Below are 18,297 nucleotides of genomic sequence, written 5' to 3'. Positions count from 1 at the left end.
ATCCAGGCAGACACGTCACCTGGAGATATTTAGTCCAATAAATTTGCGGATTTTTTAATATTTAATATTTATGTGAATTTGTGTGTTACAGAATTCATTAAAGCTTTATAAAACGGAAAATAAACTGCAACAACATGGTACTGCTACTATTTGTACAAAATTATTCTAATATTTAAAAAGTGCAAAAAATGTCTTGTAGAAATGAAGTGTGTTTACATATTATTTACTTGATGTTTTTTCTGATTTTAGGTGCTTATCGCTGCAACGGTATGCACCAAATCGGGAAAAGGTATTCTATTTGTTTGTTCTGCGCTTGTATTTTAAAAACTACATAATAATTCCCACGTAAAATATTGTTTTTCACTTATAGCCCTAGTATCCCGTCAGTTTGTCGAAATGACCAAAGCACGGATTGAAGGGCTTCTAGCTGCATTTCCTAAGCTCATGACGGGAGGCCGTCAACATACATTCGTAGAGACAGAATCAGTGAGGTAAACAAGAAAAATTTAAACAACACAACAAAATATAAAACACTATTTTTTGGTATGGTGGTATGTCAAGTGGCTCGTGAATGTATACATCCAAGTCAAACACAATAACAGTTTAATTGAAATTAAAAATATGCAGATGATAACATACACCATAAGTTATAAGTAAGCTAGAGTTAAGCACTCTCATAGTTCTTCGTATTCAAATTTTATAATAAAATTAAAAATGCTTAAAGGTAGGAACACTCCTGTGATTCCTCTGGTGTTGTAAAAGAATGTGGGTGATCACTTAACACCAGGTGCTTGTTTATCTTCGTCTTCCATTATAAAAAACAGTATACTAGGACTTACTGAGCACATATACAAGAAATATATAAATTAGCTTCTTTGACAAAGAAGCCTTACTATAGTGTAGTAGATTATATAGAATATGATGCATGGTTCTTGTCTGGTTTGGCACAGGCCACCTGAAATTGTATAATATTATAATAAGTAGGCTAAGTTGTTATATGACTTAAAAGATGGTCTGGGAGTTTCTTATCAGTTCTTCTCCCCATGTGAAAGCTCCTTGACACACTGATATAGCTGCATGATGTTAATCAAGTGTTATGTTGTTGCTTCCTGTATGGTAAATAATTATATTTCTATTTTCTATGTTTAACAGTATTATGTCAATAAATATAGAAACACCAACAATCTTAACAGCTGTCAGCTTGCCCTGGCAAATACAATAACTTCAGACTGTTGCTCAAAAGTAAATAAATGTCACAATAACTCATGTTACATTTTAGGTATGTGTACCAGCCCCTGGACAAGTTGTACATGTTGCTAATTACTACCAAAGCTAGTAATATACTAGAAGACTTGGAAACATTGCGGCTCTTCAGTAGAGTGGTAGGCTGCCATTACATTAATCATATTATTCACCTACAATAGTATATTATGATACAATTGAGTTAAGTTTCTCATCATACACAAGGCTGTGGGTTGCTCCTCGAGTCGTAGGCAAGGAAAAAACAAACATGTATATATCACACAGCAAGAAATGCAATACAATATGAATATAATGGTGTGCAAGTCAATCAGCAACCGTAAGTGTGCTATGATAAAGTGCTTAAACAAGATACAAAAAAAGATGCACAAGAAAATCAACAAAAAACAAAAACAGCATGAAAATTGATGCAGTAGTGTTTGTGTTTATTGCAAACAGACATCAGACGCGGCAGAGGACCATTTTTTTATTATATTTAGGGATATGGTAATAGTTAATGTAATTTTTGTGTTAATAATTAGGGATATGTTTATGAAACTCGATTTTTATAGGCCTGTAACCTCTTTTTTGTTAAAAAAAAACTGTATTACCCAGTAAAATTGAAAATGCTGTTTACTTTTGTATAATTTGCAGTTAAGTACTAACTTAATCTTTTAGGTTTAATTCTGTTTTGCACAGGTATGTTATAGTTCTCTTTATGGCCCTAAGAATGATGTCAAAAGGCTCACTTTACAAGCAAGTTTCTTGAAAAATAATTTAACAAGTAGTCTGTAAATTATAACTCTGGAGCAGAAATCCAGTTTGTTACAGCAACATACATGTCTACTAAATAATATGTTGCTAAATCTCGTTAGATCTTGTATTCATTGGGACTGCAGATAAAATTTTATCTGTTAGATCTGGAAAGGTCTTGAAACATTGGATTAACTAAAATAATATTAAAAATGTAACAAAGTACAGTATTATTATTCATATTAATAAAAATTATAACAAACTAATCTATTATTTGCATTCATCATTCATAAGTTAATTAATTGAAATATTTTTACTAAAAATATGATAATAATAATATTGTATTGACATACAATACTTTTAAAAGATTAAAACGCGTGTAATTGTAACTGTGTTCTTACATCCGATTTAGTGTTAAAGTAAATTTTTTATTATTATTTTATTTAACCCGGCGTTTCGTGACTTTCAGAGCACATCAAGTCCCCCAGACATGCTCTAAGGTCACATAAGGTCAAGGTCTTAATCCTTTAAATGTATCTTATTTAATTGTGTAACACTCGAGTTAATGAAACAAAAAACATTATTTTATGGTAGGTACCAGAATACTGCACTCAGCTGACAGAAACTGAAGTATTCAATCAAGCTTTCAACCTGCTGTTCGCCTTCGACGAGATTGTAGCTTTGGGATACCGTGAAAGTGTTAATCTAGCGCAAGTAAGTATACTTTTTATGACATTTCGTCAACAATATTTTATGGAAGCGAACAACCAATCAACAGCAGTGGCATAAGATATAATAATATAATGTAACATAAGCGAGCGTGATGAAGCCTGTGACGAGAACTGAGAACATATAATAGAATGGGGGATGTCTCAGACCAAAGGTTGTCTTAACAGGCGACTAAGGGCATTTACCAGTGGGAGGCTTCTTTGTACAGGATGCCGGCTATATTATGTGTACTACAATGGTGCCTTTCTCTACTGTGAAGCAGTAATGTGTAAGAATTGTTGTGTTTCGGTATGAAGGGCGCCGCAGGTAGTGAAACAACTGTAAATGAGACTTAACATCTTATGTCTCAATGTGACGAGCGCAGTTGTAGTGCCACTCAGAATTTTTGGGTATTTCAAGAATCCTAAGAGGCTCCGCATGTAATGGGCAGGGCGTATCAACGTTCTGCTTGTCTCGTCCCTTATTGTCATAAAAAAGAAAATAAAATACACAGAAAAGAAAATGAAATACATTTTAGTATCTATAACTGTACACCTGAGTTTGTTGCGTCCGTTCTTCTCAGGTCTGAGGCATACGTTTTATCGTTTGGTAGTTTTTCACGTTCCATAATTGATTTAAATCATATTTAAATAATTTTTGTCTTCAGGTGCGCTCTTTTGTTGAAATGGACTCGCATGAAGAAAAAATTTTCCAGGCTGTAAGACAAGTGAGTACTTTGATCATAAATACATACATTTATAGCACTTTGACTTTCGGTGTATATATCCAGCCTTTTTACTGAACTCATAATATGATAAATAAATAAATAATAAATAAACTCTTTATTGCCATAAAGCACATAACAGAAATGAAATGCATAATTCTTCGAATGTGTGATACCCCAATTGATTGGCGGTCGTATTCCAAGGAATTTACCTGTACGAGAAATAAGGACATAATAACCCCCCCCCCCCTTGACATATTTTAATTTAGCTTTAAATGTTTACATGTGATTGATCAACTCACGTTCAGTTTCGCCCAGCTTCGTGTCATTGGAAAAAAAACTACTTGTGGTTGCGTGTATAATTTATACTTGCTTGTCATTCTGTACGTAATTTATATTGATTTATTCTGTAGAAATTTATATAATCATCAGTCATACAATCATCTCACATTCATATATTACATAAAATTGTCCATCAATAAATTACAAGCAATCCCATAGTATGTAGACAATGCAATACATTTTATGTGCATAACTCATAAGTTATACTCCGGACTGGCCAACTAACCCCCCTCACATCTTACTTATAAAATTTTGATTTGATAGAGGTTACTTATTCCCCTGATTTCTCCTAGAAAATCGTGCCTTTCAAAAAATTTTTGATCGATTATTTTCAGGAAGAACCAGTATATTTCCCTACGTTTTCTTTTTATCTTAAAATCCTTTCAATATTCGTTAGTCTGAAGTTAGTATAAAAATAACAATTTTTACGAAGTTGATTGAAAAAAAGAAACGCAGGGACGTAGCTCTAGCATAGCTGTTGGCAGGCATGATGATCTTTGAAAAAAGTACGTAAATCCACTGAAATAGTGGGCAATAAAAATATTTATCCGTCAGGTCAATTATGACGCTCATATCTGTCATGCAATACGCACACTCGGTTTCCCGCCTTTTCCATAACATACCTACAGTGAGTCACATACTATCATTTGCCTCGCACACCCACTTTGGAATTAATTACCGGCTGCAGTTTTCTCATATCGACACGACTTTAGGACTCACAACCATGAAGCAATCTAAACCAACTTATGACTTAAACGCATCTCTTGATGTGACTTGATGGGCGGCTGTCTCACGTGAGCCTCTTGCCTGTTTGCTTCGTTATTGCTTTATTATTAACTTGCCGTTATAGTATAAAAAAAAATTGGGGACTGCGTAGGTCTGTGGGAGGCTCCTTTGCACAGGATGCCGGCTAGATCATGGGTACCACAACGGCGCCTATTTCTGTTTCGGTCTGAAGGGCGTCGTAGCTAGTGAACTTACTGGGCAAGTGAGACCTAACATCTTATGTCTTGTCTTCTCTGTTTGTGTTTTTCAATAATCTTGAGCGGCACTGCATTTTAATGTGCAGGGCATATCAATTACCATCAACGTCCTACTCGTCTCGTCACTTATTTCATAAAAAAGGCCGAGTGTTGAGTTATATATGAAATTTCAGACTCAAGAGCGAGAGGCTGCCAACCGAATGCGCGAAAGAGCAAAAGAGCTGCAAAGAGAACGCCTCGAGGCTGCCAAACGAGGAACTCCGGCTAGATCGCAGATGTCATTCGGTAAGTCGTTATCTAATTCATTTGTACTGGTAATATTTCAGGACTAAAGATCCTTATTCTTAATTCACCACCATCTCCAAGCACAAAAATGGGAGGAGTCTATTATCCGACAACTTCGTGCGCGACCGTCGCGAGGGGTGACAGACGGTAGCGGAGACGGGGTACTGTTAGAGGGTTGCGGGGAAGGGCAATGCGTAAGACTACCGTAACCCGCTACCCGCTGACATCTTAGTATCCCGTCCCCGCCACCCCGTATGTCACCCCATGGGCACCGAGCGCACGAGGTTGTCGGACTATAGTCTGTACTTTTTGTCCCGATTTATGATTCATATTCAAATTCAAATAGTTTTATTCAAAATGCAAAATAGGTTTTATAATCACTTATTGAACGTCAAAAACTACCACCCATTCGAAATAATATGTCTCAGACCTGAGAGGAACGGGAGCCAGGAATTCAGTGGGCATTTGTTTTAGTTACAATATATTATGTAGCATCGTACAATGGAATTTATAATTAATTTCTGTTTGAAGCGTTTAAGCAAAAAGCAATCATATATCGTGAAATATAATGTCAAAATTAGCCTGAGGGCGTTCGCTCCGTTTCCAGTCTGTGGTATCATTAAGACGTTTTTTTTAACAATTCTTTTGAATGAGGTAACACTTTTGTTTTGTACATTTTCTGGGATCATATTGTAGAAGCATATACATCCCTCAACAAAAGATTAACGCTATGCACCCTTCGTGTGCTTGTTTCTACGGGTGTATTCAGCCTTTCGGCTTCGCCTAGTGCCTGCCAAGCATCCTCGTAGAACTTGCTAAATTCGGTCCTTGATAATGAAAGTACCATTTTGTGTGCAGGCAGTGGTGGTTTTGGTAGTTCGTCGATGTCATCGGTGTCCAACGAGACACATATTGAGAAGATACCGACAACGCCCGCGAGAGAAACGTAAGTATATACTGAATGTACGATCTTTCTATTTAATAATTAGGTACATAGTATTGTGTAGAATACACGATAGTATATTGTACAATAAATAATATTTATTTCATTAACAAACATGTTACAAACATTAGTAGTGGCTATAACCTTAGACAATTTATGCGTCTAGATTGAGCCTCTTGTTGTTACGTGTTAGGCAACACATAACAACAGGCCGACTTTATTACTTTAGTGTGCATGACCGCTATCTTACAGTCGCGATTTTTAAGTCGCTTTGTTGTAGTGTGCGTGCGTTTCTGTAAGTAGAAGTTAACTTTTCGCCGCAAATTTTTTTGCGACGTGTTCACAGTTGACATAGTCTATCTAGACGTTTGAACATCTAAGGTTATAACCTTCTGTAACACGAGGAACACTTATGGCAAAAGGACTGGTTTTTATATACATCAGTTTTAGCACTATTGTGTTTCGGTCTGAGAGGCGCCGCGGCCGTAGCCAGTGAAATTACTTGGCAAATGAGACTTAATATCTTATGTGTCAAGGTGACGAACGCAATTGTGATGCCGGTCAGAATTTTTGGGTATTTTTGTAATGGGCAGGTCGTATAAATTACCATCAGTTGAACGTTCCGTTTGTCCCGTACCGTAAACAAAATCGGAACCTTTCGTGCAGACAGTCTTCCAATTGACCGGTGTTACAAACATTTGTTTACAGTCGTACAAGCACGCGGTCGGCCATGAAGCTGGGTTCCCGCGGGACAGACGCGGACAGCTTCGTCTCCAAGCTGCAGACCGAGGGCGAGAAGATATCTGTGACGCCACACGCGCCCGCTAAACTTGAAAAACTGCCCGCGCCTGACCAGAAAGAGTAAGTAGAGTTGGCTTATAAATAAAATATAAAATATTTATTTTCAGATAACTATGATCCATTGCTAGTAAATGTAATTGTATTTGAAATGATTTGTAAAACGGTGAAAGTGTAAATCTGGATTTAAAAGAGAGGCAATGAGTTTCTTGCTACTTCTTCTTATTAGCTCAACTCTTTACGAAGTAGAAGTAGATTGAATAATAAAAACTATTTGTTTTTTGACATTCATAAGTGTCATTTCCGTGACATACATGATTAAAGTGATTTTGATTTGATTTGATAAACTTATACTCTATTTGTGTTAGTACATTTACCAAATGACAAAATATATATTTTTATTATATGGCCAACATACGGACAGTCCCCGCTGTCGGCTATCGCCTTCAGATAACTGCTACTGCTGTAGTAGAAGAGCTGCCTTTTTGCATTGAACGGCGCTAAAGCTATCGACCTCTGCGTGTGCTAACATTGACGAACTACAAAAATATGGCAGTTCCAACAGTGCTCTGAAGGCGTTGTTAAATAGACTCGCAAGGCGCTGTACGATTTATTAATGTAGCCCACAGGCACTTGAATAGAGCGATGTGCTTAAAAAGAGTTATTTTAAGATTTTTTTTTCTTTTTTATGGAATAGGAGGACAAACTAGCGTCCGCCCACAATCTCTTGCACCACCAGAGGAATCACAGGAGCGTTGCCGGCCTTTAAGGAAGGTGTACGCGCTTTTTTTGAAAATTTATTGAAGTAGGCGTTACATTGCGTAAATCCATAATTATACAAATGATTTAAGTTTTCTTTAGTGTGAATTCCGCCAATATTTGTTTTTAAACAATTCGACACGTGTTTCGTCTCTACACGAGGCATCCTCAGGACGTGTTGTCTCGCCAAAATCTGTCACGAGACTGGTCTCGAGAAAACTTAAATCATTTATGTAAGAGTTATTTTTACTGCGGTCAAGCAATACGCTAATCTGTTTGCTATCTATATATTCGCTCGAACCGAAAGCGCCCTGCGTGTCCTCACCATTAATACATCCTCTTTTAAGTCTTCGGTTACAAAGCAACGGCCGGCAACGCTCCTGTGATTCCGCTAGTGTTGCAAGAGAATGTTGGCGGCAGTGATCTCCTAACGCCACGTGACCCGTACACTCGTTTGTCCTCTTATTCCACAAAAAAAAATACAAAGTGGCCAAGATATTTAAATTGCTTTACTCGTTTTAGAGATTCCCCGTAAAGTCTTATTGGTTGTACGACTCTTGGACACTTGTTACCAGCCTTAAATACCATGACCTCAGTTTTCTTTGCATTGTATACACAGACTTTAAGGAGTTTTCTGAGCGCACTCACCGAGGGGGCCAGCAGCACAATGTCATCCGCGCAGCTGATGTTATTGACGCATAAGTCACCAACGTGACAACCGACATGCATGCTGCTGAGCCCCTCGATAAGTTCATTTATTTACAGGCTGGAGAGATTAGGTGAGGTCAATCCCCCCTGCCTTACTTATATCTGCCCCCATCTCCTGTAGAAGGAGGTTTCTTGCACGGTGTTTCTTGGTTGTCTTGGTTTGAATGGCGCCGTAACTAATGACATCGTGGGGCTAATGCATTGACGTACTAACAACTAGACCCACAATAACGGTAAAAAATTGTCAGTTCTCGTTCAGTTGTGTTTCGACCGCGCTTTGATATAACGCCACGCTTAAAAAGCGCTTAGTTTAAGCCAAATTGAAATAAAGTTTATTTGACTTTGACTTCATTGCATGTGAATTTTAATTGCAGCGTGCACTTACGCTTTGAAGAGCGACTGAATCTAGTCGCTGGCAGAGATGGAGATATTCAAACCTTTGAACTGTCTGGTGAGTGTTTAATTAATTTAACAACTATATTTAGAATGGGAAAAGAGGACGTCAAAATAATAGATGTGAGAATGATCTACCTACAGGATGAAAAAGATTAGCTCGTGATAGAAATAAGTGGATGAAACTGGGTGAAGTCTGTGTCAGAAAACAACCTTATCAATTAAGTGATCGACGAACATTGATATTTTATTTAATATAGGTACCTACACATTTAAGAAAACATGTTTTATCAGTAGTATATAGGTTAAAATGTAGTGTGTTCACAGAATAGAGGCTTTTATTATTATTATTACATGGCAAATATATATCTTCTGGTTCTAAATACCACATTAAGATAAGGTTTTTTAAACCAGTGTGTTAGCAGTGATAACTAACTATGGCCCTTATGAGAAAGCTCATGGTCGCTCAGAGGGCAATGGAGAGGGCATTGCTCGGAGCCCGAAGGACTGATGGACGTCAGTCCTCGAATGGCGACCACGTACTGGAAGACGCATTGTCGGTAGGCCCCCCACAAAATGAACCGATAACCTGGTCAAGATCGCTGGGATTTATTGGATGGGGGCAGCGTAAGACTGATCGTCCTGGAGGCTTTTGCCCAGCAGTGGACGCATTTAGGCTAAATGATGATGGTGATGATGATGTAGCAAATATAATTCCACCAGCATAAATTAAATATAAATAAAATGTTATTATATAGATGCTGGTCTTGGCTCACGTGCCTTGCTTGCGCTTGATAACAACTGCGTCCTCCGTACCACAAAACATACTGCGCATGCCGATAAGTAAGGGTTGCCATACATATTGCGATAATTAAGCGACAATTTGTATTTTGGGATGTTTCGTAATCATTGTCTACTCTTGGTGAAGTAAAAGTACCTATAAGCTGCTCATGAAATTCGGGTTCCCTGGTAGATCCCTGGTAGAAGGGAATCGACTCGAATATCATACAATCTATCGAAGACTAGTTCTCTTAATGATGATGACACGTAGAATGTGAACTACGCAATTCCTCTACGACATAGAACATTCTCTAGAAAGAGTTGGGCTGTGGGAGGATACTTATCAATCTATGAAATATAAATAAATTGTTAATAATATGGCCAAAAGTGTATTAGACATTTAAAATTATATATAAAATGGAAGGTCAATCAGTGCGTACGTGCATGCGTCCGTCATGTGTGTGTGTGTGTGTGTTTATTTTATTGTGTGCATTTTTCTTATTTCAGATTTTAGTTTATGTTTCGACAAGTGATGATTATTGAGCCGTGACGTCATTAATGTTTCAGTTAAAATTAATTACGTGGCGATCACCTTAAAAAATATAGTTCAGATTTGTTATTTTTTTTTCAGGTTTGCTTACGCTTCGTATCAGCAATGAGCAGTACGGAAAACTCCACGTTCATATTGACAACACTGACACCAGACCCTTGCAGTTGCAGGTATGTGAATTTAAAAATATACGTTCGTAGGTCTCTACAGTCAGTTCTTGTGGCGATGTCGGGGGCTGGGTCGTTCCTTTCCATAAGCATGCGTCATGCTCGTGAATGCAGAGTGCGTTTTGTTCGTTTCAGTTATTCTTTGCTTCTTGTTGTTATGAATGTTTATTTTTTTTTTCATAAAAAAGGCAGTTATGCAATTTACCGACAAATAGGCTAGTAAACAAATTAAAAAAGTATTGACTCTTGATAAACCTCCTTAAAAGATGAACTATGTCTTTCGATTCCGAATGAAAGACTCGCCTTATCAAGTTGCGCGTGCGACACTTGTGTCAGATGTACTTGCACATCAGACCTACAACTATGTATATAGTTATAAACCTACCTTGGTTGACACCGTATAAGTATATGATAAGATATTTCCAATAAAAAGTTCCGAATTTTAATTCAATGCTGAAAATAGGTCGCAAGTGCGCCTATAGCGCTGTTACGCAACGGCGAAAGACGGTGTACCGCATTGGATAATTTGTTTATAGCAACAAATATTAATTTAAAATTTTGGATAATTATTACTATATGTTATTGACACTTGAAAGAATACTTCCCTGTTTGAATGTATTAGTAAGTTTATCTAAAAGTTATACTTTTGTTTAATTAACTACTTTTTCTAATATCAACTATCTTAAATGTCTACACAAAGTTTAATTAATATATTACAGTGTATAGTTACAATGCTGACATTAAATAAATAAATAGGTAGAGCTATTTAACAGTAATCATAAAAAATAAATTCAAAAATAATTATACATAATTCATATAATACATAAATTTTTCATAATATCATTTCGGAACATCCTGTAAGTAATCTAATAGCCGCGAGCTATCGTAGGCACTGACACCTACTTCTTCCACGCCGCGCCGTAGCCGTCAGAACTCGTAGGTAAATAGAGCCCACATAAAGGTGATTACTGTCTTGTGCGCTAACTTCATAACAGCGTACTACACGGTGGTCCCGTGGTGGCCGTTGCCATATGGCAACGTGAGCAAACAGGAAGTTAAATGCTCCATCTAGACGTATAAATTATCTAAGGATCCGACATATATTATGGCTGTCACACAACACATACAAGGCTGTCCAAGGAAACTTCTGCCAGCCAGCCATTCCGCCACTGCACAGGGATGATGGCTCGCTGGCCCATGACGCGAAAGAGAAAGCTGATCTCCTGGGCTCCCTCTTCGCGTCCAACTCGACTCTGGATGACCAAGGTGCACCACCACCGCATATTCCGCGGTGTGCTTCTCACCTTGGACATTCAAAAATCGAGCGGGCCCGATGGCATTCCCCCGATAGTGCTGCGGACATGTGCTCCGGAACTGGCGCCGGTCCTTACCCGTCTTTTCCGGCTCTCCTACTCATCAGGCGTAGTCCCGAATTATGGAAGGCGGCTTTAGTGCACCCGATCCCTAAGAAATGTGTACGCTCAGATCCGTCCAACTACCGCCCCATTGCCATTTCCTCCATTTTCTCCAAAGTAATGGAGTCGATCATCAACCGCCAGCTCTTGGGATACCTAGAGGGGCACCAGCTGATCAGCGACTGCCCGTACGGTTTCCGTCAGGGTCGCTCAGCTGGTGATCTTCTTGCATACCTCACCCATAAATGGGCGCAAGCGGTTGAGTCGAAGGGCGACGTTGGCGGTGAGTTTGGACATAGCGAAGGCCTTCGATCGGGTGTGGCATAAAGCGCTTATAGCGAAACTGCCATCCTATGGGCTTCCCGAGAAGTTGTGCAAATGGGTCACTAGCTTTTTGGCTGATCGGGGCATCAAGGTTGTTATCAACGGTACATGCTCCGACTTAAAACCCATAAACGCTGGTGTCACGCAAGGCTGCGTGCTATCCCCTGCGCTGTTTCTTCTGCATATCAATGATATGCTGAAAATCAGCAATATTCATGACAGCACAGGGTATGCTTCCTACACCGGCCGTGCCAACATGTCCCGGGATAGTGTCGACGAGAACCGGAACAAACTTGTATCTGAAATCGAGACTATGCTTTGCAAAGTCTCGGAATGGGGCCGACATAATTTAGTCCAGTTCAACCCCAAGAAGACACAAGTTTGTGCGTTCACCACTAAAAAGTCTCCCTTTGTCGTATCCCCTCGATTCGAGATCACTCTTCTAACTGCCACAGCCTGTATTGGCATACTTGGCGTCGATATATTGAGCGACGTTCAGTTGCGTGGCCACTTGGAAGTTCTCTTCCACTGAACTGAACGTAGCTGGACAAACTGGCCTCTAAAAAGCTTGGTGTACTCAGTAAGGCGAGACAGTACTTCACTAAAAGCCACCGCCTGCAACTTTATAAGGCGCAAATTCGGCCTCACATGGAGTACTGTTCTCACCTCTGGGCAGGTGCTCCCCAGTACCAGCTTCTTCCATTTGACCGCATACAACGAAGAGCGGCTCGAATCATCGACGATCAAGTCATCTCCGATCGGCTTGATTCTCTAGCATTGCGTAGAGATGTGGGTTCTCTGCATCTTCTACCGCATTTATCACGGGGAGTGCTCAGAGGAGCTGTTCGTGTTGATTCCAGCGGCCGAATTCCACCATCGGACATTACGTGCAAAGCACCATCCGCATCACGTAGACGTCTGGCATTCCACAACCGTGCGTTTTGTTCGAAATTTCTTGCCTCGCACAGCCACTTTGTGGAATCAACTACCGGCAGCGGTCTTCCCGAACAGATACGACTTAGGGACCTTCAAGAAAAAAGCATACCATCTTAAAGGCCGGCAACGCATTTCTTGACACACCTGTTGTTGCGGATGTCCATGGGCGGTTGCCTCACCTCTCCCCATCCCGTGAGCCTCTTGCCCGTTTGCCCCCTCTCATATAAAAAAAAACATATATTATGTATAGACACTATAATCAATTTACTTTATATTTCATTCGGCGGATTTGTATGTACACAGACGCACCCGAACGTAGACAAAGAGGCGTTCAGGTCTGATGGAGTGATCAGGCTGAAGCAGCCGCAGAGACCGTTCCCTCTGAACAGTGACGTGGGGGTGCTAAAGTGGAGGCTCACGGCTGCCGGGGACGACAGACCACCGTTGTCTGGTGAGTTGATATGCCAGCTGCTTAACATTTGTTTTATTGCTATAAGAGATCTATCGGATGTTATCTTATATCCAACCTGTGCTTCCCCGGGACATGAAAAGAGAAGGGAATTCCCAACTCGAAGGGTGTCGTGAGAGGCGACTTAGGGCAATTACCAGTGGGAGGTTTCGTTGCACACGATGCCGGCTAGATTATGGGTACCACAGCTGCGTTTCTTTCTGCCTTGAAGCAGAAATATGTAAACATTATTGTGTTTCGGTCTGAAGGGCGCTGCAGCTAGTGAAATTATTGGGCAAATGAGACTAACATCATGTGTATCAAGGTGACGAGCGCAATTGTAGTGCCACTCAGAACTTTTGGGATTTCTCAAGAATCCTGGCAGGGCGTATCTATTGATTACCGTTAGCTGACACTTATTGTCATAAAAAAAAAACAATTATTCCAAGTAAATTGCAAGTAATCTGTGCTTATACAATTCACAATGTTAATCATAAATCGATAGTCAAACTTGAGTTCGTGTCCTCTGCCTCGTTCTTGATCCTGCGCAGCATCGTTCCTGACACCCCACTTTATTATTTTTTTTGGAATGTGATAAGTCTATTATTTTCCAATGATTAAAGTCCAAGTGCCCCTCGCTCAATACCAAATATTGCATAAAAAGTAATAAACTGTATAAATGTAAATTATCGTATATTGGATGCATCAACCTCTAGAGCTTCATTGTTTCAGTAGGAATGCTTCGTAAACATAATGGTCGTGATTACTGTCATAATTAGTAATCGCATCCATTCCATTATTACCTGATTGGTCGGCATAACAAGTAAATTTTGTTTCCTTTCATTAATAATATAAATATAGCAAAAACTATAAAATTCGTGCAATATTTGTGCAGTCAACTGCTGGCCGTCAGAGGGCGCCAACGGCGGCTGCGACGTGAACATAGAGTACGAACTGGAGCAAGACCATGTCACGCTCGCCGATGTCAACATCAACATTCCTCTGCCGTGAGTAGTTCATAAGTCATCTTGGTGGCGTGACCAGCTCACCCGTGTACAGAACGTTCCTGGTCGCGCCACCACTACTTAATACTATAGAGCTATGTGGTGTCTCACTCACTCCGTCGCCACCTCATTGCATTCAACTCGTGTGCACTGTTGTGTTTTGTTTTTAATTGCTTTTGTTAATTTCATACGATGGATCATTTCGATTCAGATAGGTTTATTATCGAAATTCAAAGTAGACCATCAATTTAGAATAATGCAAAAGATTGTTCCGCTAGAGATTTAAAAATCCTAAGGCTAAATAAATAATAAACCCATCACTGTTTCTTTTTTCTCTTAAACTTTATTCTTTTGTATTTCGTCGAGCTACATTTTGATACAGTCTCAGTGTGGTATCGTGAGTCTGGTGCCTGGCTTACAGACCGCGGTGTGTAACAGCCCTTACATGTTGACTTTCAGATCTGGCAACATTTCGGTGGTGGTCCACCAATGGGAGGGAAGCTACACTCAGAAGGGCCGCACGCTCGTGTGGAACATTCCGCTCATCAACAAGCAGCAGAAGAGCGGAACACTCGAGTTCACGTGAGTTTATGAGTCAAGAGTAATTAATATATCATCCACTTATAGATGTATATAAATGCACAGTTAAAACAATATCGCATTATTCGAAGAGGTTATCCTACGGCAGGAGCGTTGGACGCTTAAATATTTAAAATACAAATGATATTATGATATTTAAAGTGATAAGAATTGTCGACGCCAGATTTCATATCGTTGAACATATTATAACACTAGAAATACGGGATTGCTTATAATTAATTCTAGTAGGCTTCATAAGATACATAATAGCTTTAAGGGTAAATGTATACACTTTTATAATAAAGTCCAAGCCACTGTTCAGGCATTATCTATAAATAAATTTAAATGTTTTATTAAAAAATGGCTCTGTCGTAAATCCTATTACTCCACAACTGAATATCTAAGTGATCGGATAGCCTGGGACTAAATTATGATTATTTTATAGACATAGCAATGACAGTACAAAATTGTATATTTTTATTAAAAAGCGTGCAAAAAAGAATGCTGGGAGAGTTTCTTGCGCCGCTTCTCCCTCAAAGCGCCATATGTTTCCGAGGCGATAGTAGTATCTAGTATATTAGAAATGACATCAAAAAGAATTCTAAAGGAATCAATTTTGATAAAATAAATACTTTTTTGCCTTTTTTCTACATTTACAATAATGAGTTTATTATATATTATAACAAGCCATTCACCTATCAAATAACTTATATATTACTGCGTCACCTGTCTTATGTCAAATCTGTCAAATACAACATTAATTCATTAATTTCTAATCTACTTCAACTAAGCAGTACACGACACCGACGACAAGAAACCATTGTTGTAATCTTGTTAAGACAGACAAATGTACATCTTTGAGAAGATATCCAATGTTTCTTTTCTTCATCGCGAACAAGAATTTCGAATCATTAATCGTCAAATCTAGAAGCTTCAATGTTGATAAAGAATTATAGAGCAGTATTGCCGATGTATCGGACTCACTCTTACTTATGGAAGACCTATCGAAAGATGCCTAACAATGTCGGTAGTGCGTGAATAACTTTATAATGTCTTAGGTCAGAACACCGCAAGCAAACTAAACATACTATAGTTTCGTGAATAATTTATTACAAGTTACACTAAAATACTTGTTACTAGATACCAGTTACAGACTAATACAGAATACACTTCGAGTTGTATCGCTAGTTATAATACGCTGATTTTTTTTTTCAAAATAGGATTTAAAATCAGGTATACGTCTAAAGGTACTATAAAATTTCAGATCCAATTTAGAGTTACTATTTTTCGCGAAAGAAAGTAATTCAGCCATAATATAAGCCTCAAGAGATGCATCAGAAATATTTTATGCGAGAATCTTATCAATGATCATACACAATAATTATTTTGCAGAGTATCTCCAGCTATTCCTAACGATTTCTTCCCGCTATCTGTCACGTGGACGTCGGACACTTCATTGGCCATGTTGTCTGCGAACAGAGTGGTGCAAGCGGAAGATGGTAGCCCTGTGGACTACTCGAAGGAGATCTCATTCCATCCCGATAAATACGAGATAGTATAAGTATCAGGAGTTTGTGTTCGTAATTATTTTTGGAAAATCTTACAATTCTTCTAATAAAATAGAAACTACTCACCATGACATTATCTTTGGACCTAACGTCGCTTTCTTAATTGTTACGGTGTGCAAAATAAGCATCACTAGGATATCCTATCACTAATATTGGTGTTGTGATGCTGACTATTATTATTATAATGATGAAAAAACAATTTAAGAATCTGGTTTAAGTAAAAAAGTGTTTATTTATCTGGCAGTACTAAGCGAAATAGAACAACAGTAACTACAGACACATTTACAAGAAAAGTCAAACCCGAACGATAAAACAAAAACGATAAAAACAAAGCAGTGATAGCATGAAAATATAACTGCTTATGTGGGTACTTATACATAAAACATACCCACAGAAGTATATTCCTAGATTTATTATGATTTATAGATTTTATAAGTACATGCTCTTCGTAAAGGGAATGTGCGTGAAAATAATTTGACATCTTGAATGATAGTTTGAATGATTTTCCAAAGGTAATTAGAGCATTTAAAAATATAATTGAATTTATAATCTTGTCTAAGAAATTATTGTATTAAATGAAAATATATTATTGAACATTTATCCTTTATTATTACTCCTTCAGAAATCTAAATGTTAAATTAGCATAATAAATTTTTCGTTTTTTTTTTTTCAATACATAAAAATAGCCTACTACTATAACACCAGATTTTTTAGATGAAAGAAATAATGTTGGAATCCAACTATTAAACATAATCTTTGCAAACATTTTAAATGCAAAGACTTGTGTATGTTTTAAAATGCGATAATCCTGAATCTACCAGCCGGATTTGAATAATCCTTTTGTAAATGATAGCCACATTTACAAAGTATAAGAAGGCGTGTCACATTGCGCTTTAAGTATGGAAATATACCTCAAACGCGGGATTTTCGAGGAAGAATCAGAATATGTAATCGCTTGTCAATAGGTCACCTCGATACGCGTACTATTATTCCAGTCATAAGTACCTACGTATTATGTGATACTAGTAGAATTCAGCCCTGAGAAGTTAGGGAGTGTGCCTGAACTAATTTATCATTCATTAATTCATGTGTTATTAATCCAACGCAGCTACAAACAGAGTTAATTGCGATAAAAAATGAATCTTATTTTATTATTTACTGTTCTTATTACTCTGTATTCTGTGGTGTAGGCTACGTTACAGAAGAAGAACTAGACAGAATAATCAACATGAGCTGGAAATCTAATTGGAGTTACAAACAATTATTAAAATCTAAAGTTTCAATAAAACTAAAGAAAAAGTGATGGATTCGAGTAGACTGCCCTGCCTGACGAAAGGTCCCATATATGGATCTTCAACAAAAACACTGAGATACGTTCGAGTCATGGAGTGCATCATTGGCATCAAGCTCATAAATAAACAGAATAGATATAAAATTAGCCATAAAAGGTGATATATGCATTACATTTTTTTATGGAAGAGAAGGACAAACGAGCATGTACGTGTCACCTGATGTTGAGTGATCACCGTCGTCCACATTCTCTTGCAACACCAGAGGAATCACAGAAGCGTTGTCGGCCTTTTAGACAGATGTACGGGCTTTTTTTGGTGACCATGTCACTTTTCCCACACAAACGTTTTTTAACAATTCTTGTAAATTTCGCTATAAATTTGTTTTGAATATTTTCTTTGATCTTGTTGTAATAGCATAAACATCGCCCTACAAAAGATTACTAACTCGATCCGAGTAGAAGGTATAATAACTTTGTTTGTTCCTGGTGTTAACATTATACTTATAATAGTTTCTAACAACTTTACCTCCCTCATTGAGGAGCTCAGCCGTACCAGGATTGGGTGTCACGTGGCTGGTGTATGTGTCAACAACATCAGCT

General features: G+C 38.3%; 1 protein-coding gene across 1 annotated transcript; it reads left to right on the top strand.

Annotated features, from left to right (window-relative positions):
* On the top strand, positions 1 to 17,004 carry LOC126976112 (coatomer subunit delta). The gene is made up of 15 exons (XM_050824303.1): positions 1 to 137; positions 250 to 289; positions 371 to 491; positions 1,280 to 1,382; positions 2,587 to 2,706; positions 3,368 to 3,427; positions 4,923 to 5,034; positions 5,893 to 5,980; positions 6,686 to 6,838; positions 8,617 to 8,693; positions 10,047 to 10,135; positions 13,111 to 13,258; positions 14,151 to 14,262; positions 14,719 to 14,841; positions 16,231 to 17,004. The coding sequence occupies exons 1-15, from the start codon at positions 135 to 137 to the stop codon at positions 16,397 to 16,399; spliced, it is 1,518 nt and encodes a 505-aa protein (XP_050680260.1). The 5' UTR covers positions 1 to 134; the 3' UTR covers positions 16,400 to 17,004.
* Positions 17,005 to 18,297: the final 1,293 nt, after the last annotated feature.

The sequence above is a fragment of the Leptidea sinapis genome, chromosome 39 (assembly GCF_905404315.1).
Source record: "Leptidea sinapis chromosome 39, ilLepSina1.1, whole genome shotgun sequence".
Classification (NCBI taxonomy): domain Eukaryota; kingdom Metazoa; phylum Arthropoda; class Insecta; order Lepidoptera; family Pieridae; genus Leptidea; species Leptidea sinapis.
This window is presented reverse-complemented; position numbering and strand designations above follow the sequence as displayed.

Bases quoted from the DNA above. Each gene is read 5' to 3' on its own strand.
- LOC126976112 (XM_050824303.1), top strand. The intron at 3,428-4,922 runs GTGAGTACTTTG...ATGAAATTTCAG, and splicing joins TTTTCCAGGCTGTAAGACAA to ACTCAAGAGCGAGAGGCTGC. The intron at 10,136-13,110 runs GTATGTGAATTT...GTATGTACACAG, and splicing joins CCAGACCCTTGCAGTTGCAG to ACGCACCCGAACGTAGACAA.